Source organism: Syngnathoides biaculeatus, chromosome 23 (assembly GCF_019802595.1).
Source record: "Syngnathoides biaculeatus isolate LvHL_M chromosome 23, ASM1980259v1, whole genome shotgun sequence".
Classification (NCBI taxonomy): domain Eukaryota; kingdom Metazoa; phylum Chordata; class Actinopteri; order Syngnathiformes; family Syngnathidae; genus Syngnathoides; species Syngnathoides biaculeatus.
In genome coordinates this window covers 3,793,954-3,816,553 of record NC_084662.1, presented here as the reverse complement: position 1 = coordinate 3,816,553, position 22,600 = coordinate 3,793,954, and the positions used below count along the sequence as shown (strand labels likewise).

General features: G+C 42.5%; 2 protein-coding genes across 7 annotated transcripts in view; one reads left to right on the top strand and one right to left on the bottom strand.

The window, feature by feature from the left end:
- Window positions 1-1,499: 1,499 nt before the first annotated feature.
- On the top strand, window positions 1,500-14,517 carry mfsd4b (major facilitator superfamily domain containing 4B). Of its 2 annotated transcripts, XM_061812551.1 has the most exons (5): window positions 1,500-1,965; window positions 8,691-8,859; window positions 8,956-9,072; window positions 9,427-10,282; window positions 10,365-10,588. In XM_061812551.1, exons 1-5 carry the CDS (start codon window positions 1,711-1,713, stop codon window positions 10,447-10,449), a joined length of 1,482 nt encoding a protein of 493 aa, XP_061668535.1. In that variant the 5' UTR covers window positions 1,500-1,710; the 3' UTR covers window positions 10,450-10,588. The 2 variants fall into 2 exon arrangements, with proteins under 2 accessions (XP_061668535.1, XP_061668534.1); XM_061812550.1 differs by having other exon boundaries at window positions 1,503-1,965; window positions 9,427-14,517.
- Window positions 14,518-14,650: 133 nt separating this feature from the next.
- Window positions 14,651-22,600, bottom strand: part of rev3l (REV3 like, DNA directed polymerase zeta catalytic subunit) — a 113,688-nt gene continuing 105,738 nt past the window's right edge. For 2 of the 5 annotated variants that reach the window (XM_061812544.1, XM_061812545.1), the window contains exons 30-33: window positions 22,359-22,427; window positions 20,818-21,064; window positions 15,808-16,023; window positions 14,651-15,318 (exon numbers count right to left, since the gene is read on the bottom strand). In XM_061812544.1, coding sequence (XP_061668528.1) covers window positions 15,178-15,318; window positions 15,808-16,023; window positions 20,818-21,064; window positions 22,359-22,427 — 673 coding nt within the window. In that variant the 3' untranslated portion in view covers window positions 14,651-15,177. The other 3 variants (XM_061812546.1, XM_061812548.1, XM_061812547.1) reach the window with 2 other exon arrangements.

Below are 22,600 nucleotides of genomic sequence, written 5' to 3'. Positions count from 1 at the left end.
CTCAGTCAGAGCATTAAAGATGGGTTGTGGCTGGGTCTTTCAACGTGACAATGACCCAAAGCACACAGCCAGGAAAACCAAGGAGTGGCTCCGTAAGAAGCATATCAAGGTTTTGGCGTGGCCAGTCTCCAGACCTAAACTCAATAGAAAATTTTTGGAGGGAGCTTAAACTCCATGTGTCTCAGTGACAGCCCAAAAACCTGTCTGATCTAGAGAAGATCTGTGTGGAGGAGTGGGCCAAAATCCCTCCTGCAGTGTGTGAAAACCTGGTGAACAACTACAGGAAAGTTTGACCTCTGTAATTGCAAACAAAGGCTACTGTACCAAATATTAACATTGGTTTTATCAGGTGTTGAAATACTTGTTTGCAGCTGTATCACAGAGATAAATCGTTAAAAAAATCATACCTTGTGATTTCTGGATTTTCTTTTTAGATTATCTCTCTCACAATGGACATGCACCTACACAAAAAAATTTCAGACCCCTCCATGATATTCTAAGTGGGAGAACTTGTAATATAGTAGGGTGTTCAAATAGAGAGAGAGAGAGAGAGAGAGAGAGAGAGGGGTGGTTGGGTAAGATAGATAGATAGATAGATAGATAGATAGATAGATAGATAGATAGATAGATAGATAGAGTAGACTTTTTCTTCACTGTACTTGCAACTGTACTGATACCAAAATTCCCAATATCACCCACCCTCCATCCATCCATATTCTGAGCCGTTTATCCTCACGAGGATCACAAAATGCCGGAGCCATTCCCAGCTGTCATTGCCCAGGAGTACACCCTGAACTGGTTGCTCGGGATCGTAGGGCACATGGCATCATGGAGACAGACAACAGTTGCATTCAGAATCACACCTATGGGCAATGAAGAGTGTCCAAATAATGTTGCATGTTTTGGGGGTGTGCGAGGAAAACAGAGTGCCCAAACAAAACCCAGATGGAAACGCAACACAGGCGGGGCCGGGATTTGAACCCGAGTCCTCAGAACTGAGAGCCCAACCTTCAAACCATTTGCATCACTGTGCCGCCTAAAAATTTACTGCGGAGGATTAAATTTGTGAAACTGTTGATTATATTGCTGGAGAAACCTTTTTTTACATGTGAATTTTACATTTCGAAAACATTTTTTCAACACAATTTTATGACAGATCTCATGGTACAAACGTGAAAAATACATTATCGTGTATTCCTGAGGACAAGCTTGTTGATCTATTCTTCCAAACACTAGAGGTCATTAAAGTCTCCTCCAAAGACTGATCCGAAATCCAAAGTCTGAAACCATCTTACTCCGATCTAAATTATGATTTATGAGAAATCTAAATCCTCCAATTCTGCTCGTATTTTTCTTGAATATATATTTTTAAAATTCTAAGTTGAATCACGATCGTGAAATTATTGGGAAACTGTAATTCCGAAGAAGGTTTCACGTCGAAGCCAGTTGCTAAGTGTGAGAGTATAGTTGTAGTAGTAGGCGATCTTTGCGTACCCCCCCTCCCCCCATCCACCCTCTCCCTGCTTCAACAAAAACGTCCGCAAGCCATGACGCAGGGTGGCGTAGTGCTCTTTGCTGTTTACATGATGGACGACGGGGCGGAGGAGGAGGAGCAGGAGGAACCTTTACCTGGGGACTCAAAGGCAAAGTCGCCGCGTGAAATGGCTTTCAACTTGTCTCTACATTAATATTCTACATTAATATTCCGACATGTCAGCTGTGTCGTCGCCCGCCGCCGTGGTGAAAAAGAAGCACGTTCGCTTTGCTAGCATGGACGACGAGCTGGATGAGGACACCTTGTTCGACAGGAGGAAGGACGCACAGGAAGGCGGCCTGAGGAGTGCGCTCAAGCCGGCCAAGAGGAACGCCAAAGACCGGGTCAAAGTGGTCGTCGGGGGCGGTGGACACGCAGCGTGTGGCCGCTGGATGGTCAGCCTCGCTGTCTGCGCATCCTTTCTCGGCCTGGTAAGACGCAAACAAAAACCACTAGGAGCATTCCAGATCTTGGAGCTACCTTGCTTACTGGACGTTGTAACCGAGTACTCATATTCCGTCAGTGTACTTCGGCGTGATGGGCGGGTGTGAGACCAGCGAGGTATCATCCTGCGCATCAGAATGAAAGAAAAGGGTCTGTTAATAATTGTCATTATTAATAATTAATTAATCTTATGGAACAAAATTGTTTGAGGCGAGGTCTGGGAAAATGTGGTAGAGGGAAAAATAGTTATGTTACTAAATTTTTCAAACCATCTTGTATATCAAAAATATCATGCAACCCATAGAAGAAGATGAGGGGACAGAAAAAAGCTGGGACAGGACACAATGGGGGAAATGAGCAAGGCTACTGATGAGTGGTGTGCCGGGATGCTTTTTATACTGTCTAAACACCTGTTAGAACCTGTGAGTTGATATTTTAACCTGTATTAGCAGTCCCACCACAAGCAATTAAACCCTATAGTGTGTTTATGGAATTTAAAAATCCTTGCAGAAGTATTGGAACGTCAAAGTAAGTTCCCTTTTTTGTACACTAAAGACATTTGGGTTTCAGATCGAAAGATGAATGTGGAAAAAAAGTTCAGAATTGCATCTTTTATACCATTGTATTCACATGTAGATGTGTTGAACCTCAGTTCTCAACCACAATCTGTTCCAGAAAGCATTTCGAGAAGTGATTTGTTCAAATCGAATCGATATTTCCCATTACAACTAATGGAAAAAGAAATAATGCGCTCCAAGCCTAAAAAATGGGCTTTTTAAAGCTCATTTTATTTTATTTTATTTATTTTTTTTTTTTTAGCTTTTTCTGATAATTAACTGCATAGTAGAAATACAAGTATAGTTTAAATATTTTATGTAATGAAGTAATTTAACTTATTTTTTGCTCAAAATGTATGCTTTAGTAGCAGAGTAGGCTCGGCTGGGAGTGCATTGCCGTATCTGTAGCGACTCGGCCCCCAGCCTTGTAAACTTTTTTTTTTTAATTAACAAAGGTCCCGAATAACATGAAACAAGCAATAATGATGGGAAGAAAAAAAAAAAAGCAAAGAAAATTTTTCATTTTTACAAAAAGTAACATACAAAAAACATTAACTTGTAACTCGAGTTAACAAAATCTTTGAAACAAAAAAAAAATACAGAAATGTTAATGGAACAGACGATTACACAAGAACAAAGCAATGCAAAATTATCGACTATCAAATCTGGGGTGACTCGCCCCCTGGAAGTTTTTTTCTTTTCCCAAAGAACCTATCTAGTGTCACTTCCATGATTGGGGTTTAATAGTCCTCAATAGAAAGAAAAAACAGTCAGTAAATGTAGCTACCGGGACACGTCTGCATACAGAGGCTGTGTTATACACAATAATAAAGCGCATCTGGGTCAGCTTGTCGGGCCGCGCATGTTATGTTATTTCTGTTTTTTTTCTGGCGGGATTGGAATTCACAATAACAAAGCGTGTCGTGGGTCAGCTGGTTGGGCCGTGTGCGTTATGTTATTTCCATTTTTCTCTGGGTGTTCGAATACCGGATTTTCATTCGAAAACGGAAGCAAAAAAAAAAAAAAAAGCAAAATTTTCGTTCGATTTGTTTGGGAACAGGGACGTTCGAGAACAGAGTATTCACTGCACTCACTTAGAGTGATTAGCATTTAGACAGTACGGTGCCGCAGCTGTTGAGCATTGACTTCACAGTCATGTTGAAAGACCCAGCCACGACCCATCTTCAATGCTCTGACTGAGGGAAAGAGGTTGTTCCCCAAAATCTCACAATACATAGCCGCGGTCCTCCTCTCCTTAATACAGTGCAGTCGTACTGTCCCATGTGCAGAAAAACACCCCCAGTGCATGATCCTACCACCCACATGCTTCATAGTAGGAATGGTGTTCTTGGGCTGGAACTCATCATTCGTCTTCCTCCCAACACGGTTTGTGGAATTATGACCAAAAAGTTCCATTTTGGTCCCATCTGACCACAGAACTTCCTCCCATTGCTCCTCTGTATCATCCAAATGATCGTTGGAAAAATTAAGACGGGCCTTGACATGTTCTGGTTGAAACAAGGGAAGCTTCCGTGTCATGCATGATTTCTAACCACGACGTCTTAGTGTATTACCAAGAGTTACCTTGGAAACGGTGGTCGCAGCTCTTTTCAGGTTATTGACCAAGTCCTGTCGTGTAGTCCTGGGCTGATTCCTCACCTTTCTAAGGATCATTGAGACCCCACGAGGTGATATCTTGCATGGGGATCCACTCTGATTGAGACTAAGCGTCATGTTTAGCTTCTTCCATTTCCGAATGATTGCTCCAACAGTGGACCTTTTTTTTCACTAAGCTGCTTGGCACTTTCTCCGTAGCCCTTTCCAGCCGTGTGGAGTTGTACAATTTTGTCTCTGGTGTCTTTGGACAACTCATTTTTCCTGGCCATCTTACAAGTTTGAGTCTTACTGATTCTATGGTGTGGACAGGTGTCTTTATGCAGCTAATGACCTCACATGGGTGCATCTGATTCAGTATAATTCATGGAGTGGAGGTGGACTTATAAAGGCAGACTAACAGGTCTTTCAAGGTCAGAATTCTAGCTGATGGACAGGTGTTCAAATACTTTTTTGCAGCTGTATCACGCAAATAAATCGTTCAAAAATATCATACATAATTTCTGGATTTTTCTTTTTAGATTACCTCTCACACAGTGGACATGTACCTCAGAGGAAAATTTCTGCCCCCCCCCTATGATTTCTAAGTGGGAGAACTAACAAAGTAGCAGGGGGTTCAAATACTTATTTTCTTCACAGTATTTCTTTAAAAAGTGGGTTGTGATTACCTTCACTCCTTCCCTGTGGAGGTTGGCAGTGTTTTTTTGTTACTGACTAGTGTTAATACCCTTGGCCGACCCATTCGATGTCTATTGCTCAGCACATCATTAGTTTTTGTTATTCATTTCAAATTGTTGTATTGGTTATGCCTAAATTTTGTGCAATTGCTCTGATTGAATTTTCCTCTCCTCTCGGCTTCAAAATACCTAATTTTTCTCCCACAGGCTGGTCTGTGGGCTTCATGTTTGTTTAACAGGAAATTTACTTTTCACAGGTGAAACACAAATCCAAAAGCAAGCACTATCCCGTATTTAAAGCGTCATCCCTATAAACATTCTAAAATAGATATTGTCATGAAAAATACATATAACATTATTCACTTCAATGTCCATATAAAAAAATAAATGTGAGCAGAGAGCGCGTCATCCATGCGCAAAGTTGCAGAAGTGTCATTCTACGATATTCAAGCGGTCGCCATATTGGCTGCATCCTCTGTAAGTGACGTCACCCGGACGGTCGCCAATGAAAACACGCGGTGCACCCTAACTATGGGAGACGAACACGTCCTTTCTGACACAGAAGCTCTTTTCGAAAAGGACAACACCACACAACTGACTGAAGTTACCGGGGCAATATTACACTATTGTTTCGAGCCCTCAGGGCAATATTACCCGATTGTTTCGAGCCATATTCAGATGATATGCGATCACAGCCAAACCGCAATCCCATCCGATCCACTTCCGCGGTGGAGATGAGCCATCGCGGCTCATCGCAGCCGGCTGGTGTGTCTTATGACGGAGCCGAGCCGTGCTGCTTTAGGGGGTTGTTCACAGACGCCGCAGTACTGAGCAACACAGCCGGGGCACTTTATGCCCTCGTCCACAAAGCCCGGTGCACAGCCTTCGCAGAAACCGTGACTGGGGAACGCGGCGCCTCAGCCGGTGTGGCTGATTTTCGGCGCCGTGGTGGCATACAGTATAATGGAGTCGAGCCGTGCTGCTTTTAGGGTGATGTTCAAAGCCACCGCAGTACTTGATTAACACCGTTGAGCCGGGGCGCATGACTGTTTGCACGCGGCTGAATGATGCATTCTCGGCTGGGTTCTTCAGATTCGCCGCCGTCCGCGCAGCAGCAGCCCGATGCCGTCCAACGCGCACATTGACATATTTCATACGTGGATCTTTTGTTACATTATGAGAGACGGATTACGAGGTCTGCCCCAAACTACTATTATTTTTAGTAGCTGTATACACACCTACCTGTTATTTGGAACCCACAAAGCTCTCGTCCTCAGCACCTGTGCAATCCATTTTTCACATCGAACCAGGTCTCTTGCAAACTTGTGAAGGCTAAATCCATTCTCCCGAGTGTTCAAGCAATGTCCAGCAATCCAATGAGCCGGCATTTTGGCTACCAAGGAACAACGAGCTACCTTCCGGAGGTAAAACTAATGGAAACAAACGACCCCAAACCACTTGGGGGCGCCGCTGTCCTTTATGTCACTTTCTGGTTCTCGAAGACAAATCCCTCGAGAGGACTTTCATGGCGGGAGTTACAAAAAGCTGTATACGTCAAAATCATGTTTTGTGGTGAAAAAACGCATGGGGCCATATTGGCTGACGTTTTTTCATTAATAACATACTAAAAATCATCCATTTCAGGACACTTGACCTTTAACCAAAATAAGTAAAAGGCAACACCTAAGCAATGAGAAATACCCATCAGTCACATTTTCCTATACTTTTGTTGAAAAGTGGGTTGCTACACACAATACATGCTCTGTCCCGAGTTGTTTCACATATCTAAATGTAAATACCCTGTAATAAAAGATGGAATTCTGAACTTTTTTTCACATTCACGTTTGAATCTGAAACCCAAATGTCTTAAGTGTTCAAAAAAGGGTACTTACTTTGACGTTCCAATACTAATCATAGTACTTATACAATAGTACTCCTCTTTTGTGTCATTTCATCTTTTGATCTGAAACACAAATGTCTTCAGTATGCAACAAAAAGAAAGGATTACCTTGCTGTTCCAGTACTTTTGGAGGGGACTCTATTAGTGAAAGTGAAGTATCACATGCATGTTATCAGCTGGTGTAAGGGGTTGCTGAGCCGGCACATTAATGTGGGGGTGACATCCCTATAAACATTCTGAAATAGATATTGTAATGAGAAATACATATAACAGTATTCACTTCAATGTCTATACGGGAAAAAAAAAGTGACCGGAGAGCGCGTCATCCATGCACAAAGTTGCGCAATTGAGTGTTTCTCAACATCCCAAGTCATCGCCATAATAGTCGCGTCATCCGTCCTTGACGTCATCGTCACTTCCCCCGTTGAAAACGCGCAGTGCCTGCTCCTATGGAAGTCGAACAATAGAGATATTCGGATTTTTCCAACGCCCCTGACACGTAAGCTCTTTTCGAAAAGGACAACACCACACAACCGGGCAATACCGGGGCAATATTACACTATTGTTTCGAACCCTCAGGGCAATATTACACTATTGTTTCGAGCCATATTCAAATGATATGCCATCACGGCCAAACCGCATCCCGTCCGATCCACTTCGGTTCTGGAGATGAGCCATCGCGGCTCATCACAGCCGGCCGGTGTGGCTTATGACGGACCCGAGCGGTGCTGCTTTATGTTTACAGTCGAGCCGCTGCGCTCACTGTTGGACTGCCTTCCCGTGTATGACATCTGCCTGGCAATAAAATAAAATCCAATCCTAAAATCCACACTTGCGTGTCGGCTTCCTGCATCTGGGTCCTACGCTCCACCTCATTCATGACAAAATGAAGTTTATTTATCATCACTGCTAATATTCTGGTATTTCGCAATGCGAGACGCGATCATGAAGTTTAATCTCATTATGCATGAGAGAGCTTGTATTAATGAGAACTGACAAGAAAATGGTGCCACTCTGTGCTGGAGACAGGGTAAAAACATTTTGTTTAAAAAAAAAAAACAAACTACCTATCAATCTTAGTTCTGAAATGTAGGAAACTGGAACCACAACATTTTATTTTTCGGCCTGATTGCGAAAATGTATTAATGAGGATAGAAACTGAAGTGATGACTTGATTTCTTGAAATGTGGGATATAATCTGCTAAAAGATTGGTTTTGTGGTCTCACACAGGAGCACTCCTGTTACCCCGCAGTTTTGTGCTGAAATGACAATAAAATAACTGTTGTTGCAGAACAAACTTAATTAATACATTCTGACAACTCTGACACCTGTTTTATTGTTTTTACCGAGGTACTGTCAATGATGTCATGCTTTTGTGAAACAGTTTATCTTTGAACACCACCAAGGTATAACAGGAAGTACAACTTTTTTATTACAAAGTGGAGGAGAACTGTTACTCGATCCAGTAAACACACTAAATCAAATGTTCGTGCAATCACGATATTGTAACATTAGTAGTAGTGCAATAAAAATATAATACAAATACCCTAACATCGTTTAAACATTAATGTCAATATTCACAATATGACGAACCTTGTTCGGTAGAAAACATACAAAAGAAACACGTAAAACTCACTTTATCAATTTAATCTTCATCCACGAATCGCTCGAATTCTTCTTCTTCAAGTGTCCGAAGTCTTAAGTGTGTCTCTCGAAAGGAGCCATTTTTCCAGTCTTTCAAATTCCTCTTTACCGGTTCTTACCACTGTTACTTCAGCGAAATGAAAGAATCGCAATGGTCACTGAAATAACTTGAGACTGACAAAAATATTAATGAAGTATTGCTAAGATGGAACTTGTGAAAGTCTGGCTTTTGACGGACCTGAGTGGAGTACTTGAAGCAAGGAAAAGCACCTCACCGGCTTGCGGATGAAACGTCATCACCAGGATCTTCTCGTTGTAGGGTATGAGTATCTCTGTGATTGGCCCCACGTTTGAGGATCTGGCTGTGAACGTGAAGAAGGACATCAGCAATATCTCATATATCTTTGTTGGGCGATCTGCAGGCTACATTGGCGGCTCACTCATCGGAGGTGTCCTTTTTGACTGCGTGAACCCCAATCTGCTGCTAGGTAACCCTCACCCACACGTTGCTCCGCCAGTCATCTCAAATCTATCGTTTTTTTCCACAACAAATGTGGTTTCTGTCGGGTAACTTTGATCTGCAGGATTTTCCATGCTGATAACTGCATGTGGAATGTGCGCTATCCCTTTTTGCAAACATGCTCTGCTCCTCACTGGGTTTATGTCCAGCATCGGCATCTCCATGGGAATTCTGGACACAGGTATGACTAAGAGGGAGTGGTCTTCTATAAGCCTCTACGGGTATGATTGTTATGGTCTCATGGTCCGGTAGACCACAGACAAGAAAGTTTAGACACTGTTGGGATTAAATGAGTGTTTTCACCAGTTTACCGGAAAAGAACAAAATAAGACTTTCGAGCGTCTTTCAGCATTGGATATCGTTGAATATGTATTTTCCCTTAAAAGACAATTCTTTGAATAGACCCGGGATATAGCGTTAATAAACCAGGACGTTTGTAAGTATACGGCCAAAAACCCGATGTTACAATTTGCAATGTTTGCCGTTTGATTGTGTGTAAGTGAGTGACGAAAAGGCTTCTGTTCCCGTGTGGCAGGTGGGAACGTCCTCATACTGAACATGTGGGGCAAGGATGCTGGACCTCACATGCAGGCCCTCCACTTCAGTTTTGCAGCGGGTGCCTTCGTGTCACCAGTCATAGCCAAGCTGCTGTTTGGGAACAACTCAAACGGCAGCTACGGCACGGGAACCTTGTCCAACATCACCACGGGGCCCATTGCCAACAATGATCACACAGTCATCCGGTTCATCCACAGCAGCTACAGCGACCTCAAATCCATGTGGGCCTACATCGTGATTGGCTTGTTTGTCCTGCTCTCTTCCGTCCCGTTCTTCTTCCTCTCTGTGCGCAGCGATGTGTGCCGCGACAAATACCGGACGTCGTCAGCCAAGCCCCTGGTGGCCAGACATCACACGGTGCTTGTGGTCCTGCTCTTCTTCTTTTTCTTTGCCTACGTAGGCGCTGAGGTTGCCTACGGTTCCTTCATCTTCACCTTTGCCAAGGATTATGCTCAAATGAGTCAGTCCCAAGCAGCTGGGCTCAATTCTTTATTCTGGGCGACGTTTGCCACCTGTCGGGGCCTGGCCATCTTCTTTGCTTCCTGCATGTACCCGGGCACCATGATCATACTCAGCCTGGTGGGCACCACACTGTCCTCCCTCTTTCTCTGCCTCTTCAGCAAGGACAAAGTCATTCTGTGGCTTTGCACTGGTTTGTACGGCGCTTCCATGTCCTCGACTTTCCCCTGTGGCATCTCGTGGTTGGAGCAGTACACTACGGTCACGGGCCTCTCAGCGGCTGCATTCGTGGTGGGTGCTGCCCTCGGCGAGATGGTGTTGCCCGCTTTCGTCGGCTTTCTACTCGGGAAAATTCACGGACACCCCCTGTTAATGTACTTGTCGCTCATCACGGCTACTTTCACCGCCATACTTTTCCCGGTCATGTACAAGCTGGCTTCCGTATCTGTGGGTCAGATGCGGAAACGCCACAGGAGGGGGCAAGAGGACGCTGGCGACGACGACGGCGAATACCGACAGGCGCTGCTGGATTCGGGAGTGATGGATGAGGAGGAGGACGAGGAGAATGAAGCTGATCCGTGGAACGATGCGGACTTTGAAGTCATTGAAATGGACGACACTGCGAGCCTCAACGGTTCCCCCAGTAAGGAGGGCGCTCCCCCAAATGTTGATGGTGACGCTGGCCAGGTTCCCCCCAGCACGCAGCTAATGGAACCTGCAAAGTGTTCCACTTCGTCAGACGCCCTCTCCCTGGTGGGGGACTCACCCAAACTGCTGTTGTTCCATGACCGAGTGAAGACGGACTGAAAGCTCACTTTCAGATTTCTTGACACTTTGAAAAGGCGTGATTTGTTGACTGAAAAGCTAACTTGCCCAAAAAGCAAGAAACTCACTGCTTGGCCAGAAATAATGTCTGTAAATTATTTGCCATGAATTGAGTCTCCATTAATTAAACGTGAATGATGTTGACACCGAGAGCGATTCCGGATGAGCCCCCACTTGGTGTCTTTCCCATGAAAATCTTGGAAAAGTGTGGTTATACACTCAGGGGTGCAAGTCCATCACTCGGGTCTGACTTCAGTCTCTGCTGTGATGCTGAACAGGATGTATAGAAAATTGATGCAGGGTATGAATACCAAAATAAGCCCTTCAACTATTCCTGACTGGAAGACAAAAGTACGAGGGGTAGTCAAAAAGTGGTGAGGCCAATTGAGTGTTATTGAATGAGGTGAGGGTTCTGAGGGTACTCCGCGATCTTGTCTGATAAGTGCCTCGACCCTTGTACTGTTCCAAGGATTCAACACTGGAGGTGGACTGTCAAAGCAGGCTCTCGTTCTCTGCCTCTGCTTGGGTCAAATACAGTAGTAACCTGGATGTCAGAAGAGGATTCCCCCAAAGTTACCTGTTTAATACCTGGAAAGTAAGCCGGTTCACATCATCACCAGTGTCCCCCCACATTACAAAAACATACAAAATATTATGGATATTCAGCTCTTGGGTGATTTAAATGTAAAATGCTGCGTAGGTAGTTTTTGATCACATGATTGATTGGTATTTGTAGGAGGTCAAGATTTGGTGGATAAACTTTGCTTGAAAAGGAAAGACAAAGACTAACTCATGTTCATTTTTGTTCATTTGTTGTTGTTGTTTTTTTTTTTTGCAGGGTATTATCAGCTATGTTACAAATGTTTCAGTCCAATTAAATTTGCTAACATGAGGGCTACAAAGTTGACAAGTCAAGACAAACTTTGGATGCAGCAGTTAAAGACGACACGAGGAAAAACAGGCTTTCTTAAAAAAAAAAAAAAAAAGATTCCTTTACATTACAAACCGAGAACACAGACATGCAGAATTAACGGCATTGAATCGTTGACAGCTTGGCTTATTTGAGCTAAAATAGCGCATTGACTTTGCCCAAAAAGGTAGCAGTTAGTAAGTATGGTAGGCAGCAAAGAACAATTCAAACATGACTTCTGATGTGCATCTCAAATATCTGTTTTATAAATATGTAAGTACAAAGCGAAAATGTAACATTGAAAGTGCAAATTATGTATCACACATTTTCAAACATTGCTGAGTATCAGGCATGTTTACACACGGATGCACCTACCTCCCCCCATTCATATATACAGTTGTAGTCGGAAATTTACATACACTAGCAGGATTTATGATTTCTTGGGTATTGTTTTCAGAGAAAATGAATGATGACAAAAAGGTTTCTTTAACTCAAGGTCAGTGCTTGTGTGAAGCCATTTGTTATCAAACAACTGCGCTTTTTAGATTCTAATGACAACAGAAACTTCACATAGGTGACTCGAACGTGCGGCCCACGAGGTGTGCAGAATTTACCAGTAGTTGCCATTCAAATCAATTTGTGTCATGTTGTGTGCATCATTAGGCCAAAACTTCAAGTGTGTGTAAATCTTTGATCAGGGTAATTTGTGTAGTTTCTGTTGTCATGATTTAAATAGTTTTGATAATAAATGGCTTCGCCCAAGAACGACCAGGAGTGGAAAAGTTTTTGTGTCATCACTCATGTCTGAAAAATGGCCAAGAAATTATGCTTTCATAGGGTATGTCAACATAAGAGCACAATTGTGTATATGAAAATAAAGAATGCATTTCAGCTACTTCTTGCACATTTGAAAAGGGCTAATATCAGCCTATAAGATTGTGTGATGGATTCATCGGTGGCCCCCTAATAAAAACAAAAGGTATGTAACAAAACAATGCTTCCGCTTCTAACATAGCAGCCAGGAGTGTGTCCACAAGTATAACATGACAAGAAAATTGTCTGCACTGTGGATTCTCATACAGTGAGGGGAAAAAAAGTATTTGAACATGCTGCAATTTTGACTTTGAAATCATGGAGGGGTTGGAAATGTTCATTGTAGGTGCATGTCCACTGTGAGAGACAACTGCAAAAAAAATAAAATGCAGAAATGACAATGTATGATCTTTTTTTAAAAAAAAGTATTTGAACACTTGCCACAATCCAGAAAAAATCTGGACCTACAAAGACCTGTTAGTCTGCCTCCAAAAGGTCAACCTACACTCTATTATTTTAAAGTAGAAACACCTGTTAGCTGCATAAAGAGACCTGTCCACCCCACACAATCAGAATCCAACCATTAACATGACTAAGACCAAAGAGCTGTCCAAACACGCCAGAGACAAAAATGTTGACCACCACAAGTTCGAAAAGGCATAAGGAACATTTGCCAAGATACTTTGTGAAAAAAAGATAAACTCTCGTAGCCATTATTAGAAAATTGAAGCACTTAAACATGCCTATCAATCTCCCTCAGACTGGGGCTCCAAGCAAGGTCTCACCTTGTGGCGTATCAGTGACCCTAAGAAAGGTGAGGAATCACCCCACAACTACACGGGAGGAGCTATTCAATGACCTGGAGAGAGTTCGCACCACTGTTTCCAAGATTACTGTTTATAATACATAAGATGTCATATAAAATCACACATGGCACAAAAGGTTCCCCTGCTTAAATAGCACCTGTCCAGGCCAGTCTCAGATGAGTACACCATCCCTCGTGTGAAGCACGGGGATGAATGAATCATGCTTGAGGGGGTTTCTGCACATGGGACAGACGTCTGCACTATATTCAGGAGAGGATAATATGGATCGTGGCTGGGTCTTCCAAAATGACAATGACCCGAAACACACAGCCAGGATAACCAAGGAGTAGCTCCGTAAGAATATCAAGGTTCAGCCGAGCCAGTCTAAACCCAACCAAAAACCTTTGGAGAAAGCTCAAACTCCATGTTTCTCAGGGACAGCCCAGAAACCTACTAATCTAGAAAAGATCTTTGTAGAGGAGTGAATGATCCAAAATCCCTGCTGCTGTGTGTGCAAGCCTGGTGAAAAATTACAGGAAACCTTTGACCTTAGAAAGGCTACTGTAGCAAATTTGAACATTAATTTTCACTGGTGTTCAAATAGTAATATGCAGCAGTAACATACAAATGAATTATTAAAAAAAACATCATACATTGTGATTTCTGGATTTTTTAAAAATATTTTTTATGTCTCTCACAGTAGACATGCACCCTACATGATTTCAAAGGGCGAGAACTTGCAAAATTGCAGGGTGTTCAAAAACTTCGATTCTTCACTGTCTGCTCGTCACTACAAGGGGGTACTTATCTTCTAAAACTGCGAGGTGTGGAATTTCACCAGTGGTTTTGGCCATAGATAGCTATTTCAAAATGAACTTTTTTTCCCCTCTTAACTTGATTTGTATTAAATGCTATATAATTAACTATATATAAGCCGACTTAGGGAATCCAACAAAAGACAACTACTGCATTGCTTAAATGATCAAGATTGACTTTTTTGGGGGAATGGGGGAGGCAGGCACTTTTCATTCAGAAGCTTTAAAAATAAAATGATGTAAAAATCAGTGCCTTACACAATCACGTTTTAGGAGATTGATGTTCATTATGATGTTCATCTAAATTGAAGCAAAATGCGACGTGTTGTGTATTATCACTGTGATTGAACTTTTTATTCTGAGAAAAACATTTGAATACACTGACTTTATTGTTTAAAATTTCAACCCACAGCAATATCCATTAAAGGACTTTTAATTGATTTTTTTTCTGGAACATTTTCACAAACCACAAATTCAGCTCTTGACATGATTTGATGACAGCAGAGTGTGAAATACACAAAAGTCAAAATGCACAAATAGACAAATTATCAAAATGCAGTATTGCAACATTCCCAGGGTTAAAACAAAAAGCTGAATTTCACACAAGATAAACAAAATGCTCAAATGGGCATGAATACAATCAAGGTTAGAATGACATCCCTCAATAGAATGTATAAAAACAGCATTCATGTAATTGGTTTCATGCTGATACAGTGACAATGTACTGATTATGCAAGGTTTATTTACATGATACTCGAGTTGAGAGTCCTGTTCATGTTACTGTAGTGTGCAACGATGTGAAGCTGCTGCAGCGCCCACAACTCACTGAACTAGTGGGTTTTTATTAAACGCAGTTTTTGAGCAATTAAAAAAAACAAGCATGGAAACTGATGTATAATATGCCCTATGAGGGAGGCTCAAAGCAGACAATACTTGTATAACAAATACTATTCATCAACAAGACACAATGACAACCCAACAGGGTTCAGGTGAAGCACCGTTGAAACATTTCAAAATGAACACTGACATGAGATGATGCCGGTGAAGCGACCGTTAGCACCAAAAAGATGGTGGGGAGGGGGCTTGGGGAATCCCAACCATCACAAGCTATCGAGCAGCTGTCGGAGGTACGGTGCCTTGGAGAGCTGCCGGCTCACGCGGCTCAGCTTGTAGAGAACGGGACAGTCAAGAGACACGCATGGGACCTGGTGCTCGGCGCAGCCGCAGCAGTTCTTGCAGATCTACGTTGCAAACCGGAAAAATGGTAAGAACCAACGTGCATTGACAATATTTTTTTTAATAAGAAAAATATAACCCTGTAATATTGTACTTTCTAAAAAGAAAGACGCAACTGAATAGAGTAGCAAAGAATTCAACTTGTCAGAGTGCATCAAATGAATGGTGTTGTGCTGCTCCCTGCTTTGGCCACATGGGGGCAGTAAAGGAAAAACATTTACACATTGGCATCGTTACAGTACATTTCAGTATTGCACATTTAAATCTATAAAAGTAATTTTGATGGTATTCTACAAAGTGTCCAACTTCTACCAGTGATTTTCAGTGGAAATATTATAGGGCTGTGCCACCTGGTATACATCAAAAGTTCCCCCCTCCGAACCCCCGATCACTCTGCCTTGATGAAACAACTCATGCCACGGGCTCTTTGTGTAGTTTTTGCCTCCCGGAAGTACATATCTCATTATACTATGTGATAAAGAGTGTTGGATGACCTTGAGTAGATGCTCCTGTTCTCTCTCCCGCTGCCTGATGTCCTGGAGGAGGGTGACGGCCACGCGCTGGGGAGAAGTTCGACACCGCGAGCACACGCCCAGTTGGGTCACCTCGTCGCACACGGGGCAGTGCAAAGTGGTGAAATACTGTGAAATGGTGCCCTTCCTCAGAGTGTCATCCCTGCCCAAGCCTGAGGAGCAGGAGGCCTTCTGGATCTGCAGAAAATGTTTTTTTCCAGGAAGAATGTATGGTGGGAAGAAGAAAAACAGAGCAGGTTTTAAACTTCTTGACATTTGGGTGGCTACCAGTCTAGGGTATACCTCACATCTCACCCAAAGTCACCCGGGATTGAGGGCCGCTCACCCTAATCCTTGTCTACAAGTGCCACAGAAAATGGAGGGATGGAAGTTTTCCTTCTTGTCTCAGCAGTAACCATCAATATGTCACAGAGTTCATCATTCATGGCACCATTACATATTCGCAGATTTTTAGGTCATCATTTATGTGGTTTTACAGTTAGCAATGAAGGTTGAATTTAAATTTGCACACTTTTCATGTATCATGTTGTGGCGCTATGTGCCTGATAGTAATATGGGCTATCAGAGGAGAAATAAGATAGAAGAAAATGCCCCCTCAGTGTAGTGCAGTCCAGTGAACAAACACTATTCGCAGAGACTGATGAGCCCTGCCACAAAGAGCAACAATTGGTGGGTAGTTGAAAACCCTCTAAAAAGATTCCATAACATGGCAGCAATTAACACTATTTTAGTGGAAAGGGAACCACTCACATGAACAAAGTCCCTTTCAAGACGCCACAAGATGGCAGCAAAGGAATTGTTCTATAGCTTTGGTTTGAGGACAATAACAGCGAATAGTTGAGTTCTTTCAGTTAACAATGGAAGATAAATTCCCTAAAAAAAATGACGGTGAGTTTGTAAATGTCAATCTGCAAAAATCCAGTTTTACACTCCCCACCACTGAGCACAGAGAATATATATGCCTGTGAATATTTTTGTAAACACTGTTTATGTGTTGCTACTCTATTAGCGTTGCAGTTGTTAGAAGCTTTCCAATGTTCCAATGTTTAAAAAAAAAAACAAACTGTAATTCTCTCGTTTTAATGAGTCATATTTACTGTAAACTTCAGATGGGATTAACCAAAAACTTGAAGCAAGCACTCAATGGAGAGTTTGGAGTCTTTGGAGCCTTTAGAGAGCTGTACAAGCAAGTCTTCTTTTCCTCTCTTCAACTCAACTCGATAAGACAGTCTCCCATTTAGTTCTTAACAAGAGTTGAGAACAGGTGCTAAGGAATATTTTAATAAGGAATGTTTGAATAACTTGTCTTTTAATTAGTTTCAAAGTATTTAAACCCATGGAATAGCTAAAACCAATTTTAAAAAAATCACATGGACTTTCTATATCCAGATACAGTGAGGGAAATAGGTATTTGAACACCCTGCTATATTGCAAGTTCTCCCACTTAGAAATAATGGAGGGGTCTGAAATTTTCATCGTAGGTGCATGTCCACTGTGAGAAAGAATCTAAAAAGAAAAATCCTGAAATAACAATGTATGATTTTTTTAACGATTTATTTGTGTGATACAGCTGGAAATATCTATTTGAACACCTGTTCATCAGCTACAATTCGGACACTCAAAGACCTTTTAGTCCACCTTTAAAAGTACACCTTCACTCCATGAATTATCCTGAATCAGATGCATCTGTGCGAGGTTGTTAGCTGAATAAAGACACCTGTCCACACCATAGAATCAGTAAGACTCAAACTTGTAACATGGCCAAGACAAAAGAGCTGTCCAAAGACACCAGAGACAAAATTGTACAACTCCACACGGCTGGAAAGGGTTATGGAGAAATTGCCAAGCAGCTTGGTGAAAAAAAGCAATCATTGGAAAATAGAAGAAGGCAAACATGACGGTCAATCTCAATCGGAGAAGAGCCCCATGCAAGATATCACCTCATGGGGTCTGAATGATCCTTAGAAAGGTGAGGAATCAGCCCAGGATTAAAGGACAGGACTGAAAAGAGTTGGGACCACCGTTTCCAAGGTGACTGTTGGTAATACACTACGACGTCATGGTTTGAAATCATGGATGGCACAGAAGGCTCCACTGCTTACACCAGCACATGTCAAGGGCCGTCTTACGTTTGCCAATGACCATTTGGATGATACAGAGGAGTCATGGGGGAAAGTTTTGTGGTCAAATGGGACCAAAATGGAACTTTTTGTTCATAATTCCACGAACCAGGTTTGGAAGAAGACGAATGATGAGTTCCATCCATACTGTGAAGCATGGGGATCGTAGCATCATGCTTTGGTGGTGTTTTTCCTGCAGATGGGACAGGACGACTGCAGTGTATTAAGGAGAGCATGACCGCAGCTATGTATTGTGAGATTTGGGGGAACAACCTCTTTCCCTCAGTCAGAGCATTGAAGATGGGTCGTCGCTGGGTCTTTCAACATGACAATGACCCGCAGCACACAGCCAGGAAAACCAAGAAGTCGCTCCGTAAGAAACATATCAAGGTTCTGGCATGGTCTAGCCAGTCTCCAGACCTAAACCCAATAGAAAATCTTTAGAGGGAGCTGAAACTCCGAGTTTCTCAGCGACAGCCCAGAAACCTGTCTGATCTAGAGAAGTCTGATGTAGAGAAGATCTGTGTGGAGGAGTGGGCCAAAATCCCTCCTGCAGTGTGTACAAACCTGGTGAACAATTACAGCAGGATTCATACTCAGTCTGACCAAAAAAATGTAAGGGCTTTTTAGGGGCATTCTTAGGGGCTTACACGAAAAATTTAGGGCTGACACGAAAAAAAATTAGGGCCGACACGAAAAATTTAGGGCCATCGTGGGAAATCAAGACTAAGGAAAAAAGACTCACCCAACCGTTCTTGGTTCATCAAATGTTCCAGTACCTCAGTACCTGTGACAGTGATCACCTGTCGCCCCTTGTGGTAGTTCTCATTGATATGACCATTGTCAATGTCTTCACATGACAGTCTACAGAAAAACAGATTCTAACTACAATTGCAACTATATACACAAATGTCTTCTACTGATGTCTGTCTCAGCACCCCTACTCTAGCTCCTTGAGCCTACCCAGTGCCTCCTCTATTTGTTGCTGCAGAGGTGCCAAAGTGGCTCTCTTGTCCTTTGCTCTGCCTCTGAGTGCATTGGTCTCGGTGATAAACCTCAGAATCCTCTTTTCTTCTGCCTCCTCACACAGCCTGGCAGCCTTCTCAATAAACGTTGATATGTCAGTCTCTATTCTGGCTTTTTTGGCTTTGAGGCAGTAGAGATGAAAAGTGGGCAGCGATGCCAAATGTAGCCAGGTACGAAGTCTTCCTTTCCCCACAGTGGAAGTTTTTAGCAATGTCTGGGAACATGACTGCAAACACTTTCAAATTATTTTCACAAGATTTGTAACTGTAATGGCTGCAGATCACTTTTAAAGTCCACACGATCTCTGCCTTTAAAGAGTCCGTCTTCGTGCATTGAACTACGTTCGTAAAGCCTGACTTCTGGCTGGACAACTGTAGGTAAGCATTTGGGATCGCAACCGGTTACAAATAACCAGCTATAACCGGTCGTTTTTTTTTTTTCTTTTTCTTTTTTTTTTTTTTTTTTTTTAAACCGAAACCGTAATCGGACTTTCGAAATCGGTTACAATTTCCAATCATTTCTTCCGGTTCCGGTACTCCACATTGCACTATTTTTTCAACATCATTTTTACTTTTTTCAAGTTTCGCTGTTAGAGTAAAGTTGGACTCAAAAGAACATTCAGTTAAATCAAAGAAACATCAAACATGGCATCGAGGAAACGCTCCAAAGTAAAGTAAACTTGTTTTATTGGCAGACATAAAAACACTACTCGCATAACGGGGGGAACTCTGAACTCGTCACCCAAACTCGAGGTCCCGCGGGTGAATTATGTAAACACCACTATGGTACCGTTTTTTTCCTACAGCTGTTCGGTTAAAACCGGTTATGAAAGTAAGCGTTTTTTTGCGATCCCTAGTGCGCATGCACTGCTAGTACCACTGCCTGAAGTTGATGCTTCACTATCTTGATATTTTAGAAACAGATTCATACCAACGGAAGATGAGAGAGTCTTCGCCAAATCACCGTGTCTCCTGTTTTTCCGGTGCGACTCCAGCGCTTTGACGGCCATCTTTTCAAGCTGGTAACTCTGCTTGCACAGATGGCAGAAAAACATGTGCCGATCTTTTGGATCTCGACGAACCCAGCTCCCAAATTCCTTACTTTCAACCCAAGCTTCTTGAAAAAGGCATTTCCCTGTGATACAAGTTGGATCGATGAAAGAACTACGCTACGTCGTAACGAAGACGAAGTGAAATGCCTACTCACGGAAACAAACAATGGAATATCGACAAGATGGTGACTAGTTGTCAACACGGTGACTTCCGTTGACAATTTCCGGCTGTTTTGGACGCCAGACGGATTGCTATTTTTTTTTAAAATAAAAGATTAATTTATTTTTTTAGGGAGAATTTTGGCGGTAGAGGTCCTCCCTTTGATTTTTTTTAATTTAAGGCCTTTTTAGGGCCTTGACTGGTTTTCGCGGATTTTAAGGACTTTTAGGAGCCCCTAAATGAACCTTTGAAAATTTAGGAGTTTTTAGGGACTTTTAGGGCCGCGTTTAAAACAGGAAACCTTTGACCTCTGTAATTGCAAACAAAGGCTACTGTACCAAATATTAACATTGGTTTTCTCAGGTGTTCAAATACTTATTTGCAGCTGTATCACACAAATAAATCATCAAAACAATTATACATTGTGATTTCTGGATTTTTATTTTTAGATTAACTCACACACAGTGGACATGCAACTACAATGAAAATTTCAGACCCCTCCATGATTTCTAAGTGGGAGAACTTGCAATAAAGTAGGGTGTTCAAATAGAGAGGGGGGATAAGGTAGATAGATATCACTTTCTCCTTTCATTCAACTCGAAAGCGGTTCTCACCCTGGGAAGATCCTGGTACCAGCTGAGCACATCGACGCCAATCAATTGGAACATGCGGCCCAGCGGAGGCAGGATCTGCTTGGTGAGGTAATAGGTGGCGTTGAGACGGAGGCCGGGGTCCTGCAAGACTTCCATGGGCCGACGGACCAGCTGGATGAGGGGCAAACCGGGCATCCCGTATACAATCACGTAGGGCACGCGCTCTCCCACGCGAGGCTCCAGGCGACGGTCGTACGCCATCATGCGCCTGCGGCACATGGAAAGAGCCGTTATGAGCAACAATTCACATGTCCAATAACAGCTGTTTCTTGAGACATTATTGAACTTGTAGGCTGGATTTACATGGAATGGATCCAGTGACAAGTCCAATTTTTTGCTCTCAAAGCTGCACAATATGCGTCATCAGTGTTGCCACAGTCATCTTGAAAAAGTAACCTCATTACCAACTTGATCTTAATTTTAATCTTAATTTGCCTCGTTACTTTACTGATTACTTGATTTCAAAAGTAAGTCACAAAATGGTAACTTTTGAGTTACTTTCTGGAGCTGTCAACTGGCAGAATTATGAGAGTCAGAGTACCAAAAAAAAAAAAATCATTACCTTAACCATATCCTTACGTGGAAATGTACACCCCACAAGTTATAGAATGATGTCATCTATATGATGAAAATAATTCAATGTAATTGAAGTCACATTAAATGAACACCAAAGAGCAGAGCTCACATGCCAAATAGCCATCTAAATACAAGCACATCATTCTCAGAAAACTTCTTTTAAGGTCTACTGACACCAAAAGCATGATTTTTAGTATGTTTTTAATAAAAAAAAAAAAAAAAAAAAGGCAGCTGGAATGGACCCATCCATTTTTTTCCCCACCACACAACATGATTTGCCGGGGTGGCTCGTCAAGGGGCTGGGCCACGGCGTTCGTTGACATCGCTCACGGCTGCGGCGTTCATTGTCGTCGCTCGCCGGCGGCATTGTTCATCACTGCTGCGGAAGTGGATTGGGTGGCGAGGTGGTTTGGCGTCCGCGGGAGGAGAAACGAGCTCCTGAGTACGCTCCATACTGTCATACATACTGTCGGGGAGTCCGTTGTTTAGTTAGAAGTGATCCAATATCATCGGAATATGGCTTGAAACAATGGGGTAATATTGCCCCTGTCACTTCACTCGATTGTGACATCTTCTTTTCTTCGAAAAGAGCTTCCGTGTCAGAAGGGGCGTCGGAAAAATCTGAAAATCTCTGTTGTTCCTCTCCCATAGCAACTGCCACGACATGTTTTCAATGGCAAATGTCCCAGTGTGACATCTGCTGATGTCGTTGCAGGCAATATGGCAACCACTTGGATGTCGAGTGAGACTTCCGCAACTTTGCGCATGGATGACACGCTCTCCGCTCATATTTATTTTTTCGTATAGACATTGAAGTGAATAATGTTATATGTATTTTTCATTACAACATCTATTTTAGAATGTTTATAGGCATGTTAGTGGCCCTTTAAAGACTCATAAGTGTGCACAGATAGTGTACAACGAACCTTAGTACTGCATTGTCCTCTTTAGAGTAACTGGAAGTAGTGATGGCTGCTTGGGTACAACTGCGTTGACTGTGTGGAAAACGTGCAACACGACACATGACTCAGTTTGTAAATATTTCGCCTTTTTTCGATATTGTAGTTAGTTGTTGTGCGCATTGAAGTTATGGAGAGTTTAGATTATACAGTGTTTTGTCTTTATGTGTCATTACTAATACAAAGGTTGAAAATTGGTCTACACTTGT

Bases quoted from the DNA above. Each gene is read 5' to 3' on its own strand.
- mfsd4b (XM_061812550.1), top strand. From the start codon at position 1,711: ATGTCAGCTGTGTCGTCGCCCGCCGCCGTGGTGAAAAAGAAGCACGTT. The intron at 1,966-8,690 runs GTAAGACGCAAA...TTCTCGTTGTAG, and splicing joins GCGCATCCTTTCTCGGCCTG to GGTATGAGTATCTCTGTGAT. The intron at 9,073-9,426 runs GTATGACTAAGA...CCCGTGTGGCAG, and splicing joins CATGGGAATTCTGGACACAG to GTGGGAACGTCCTCATACTG.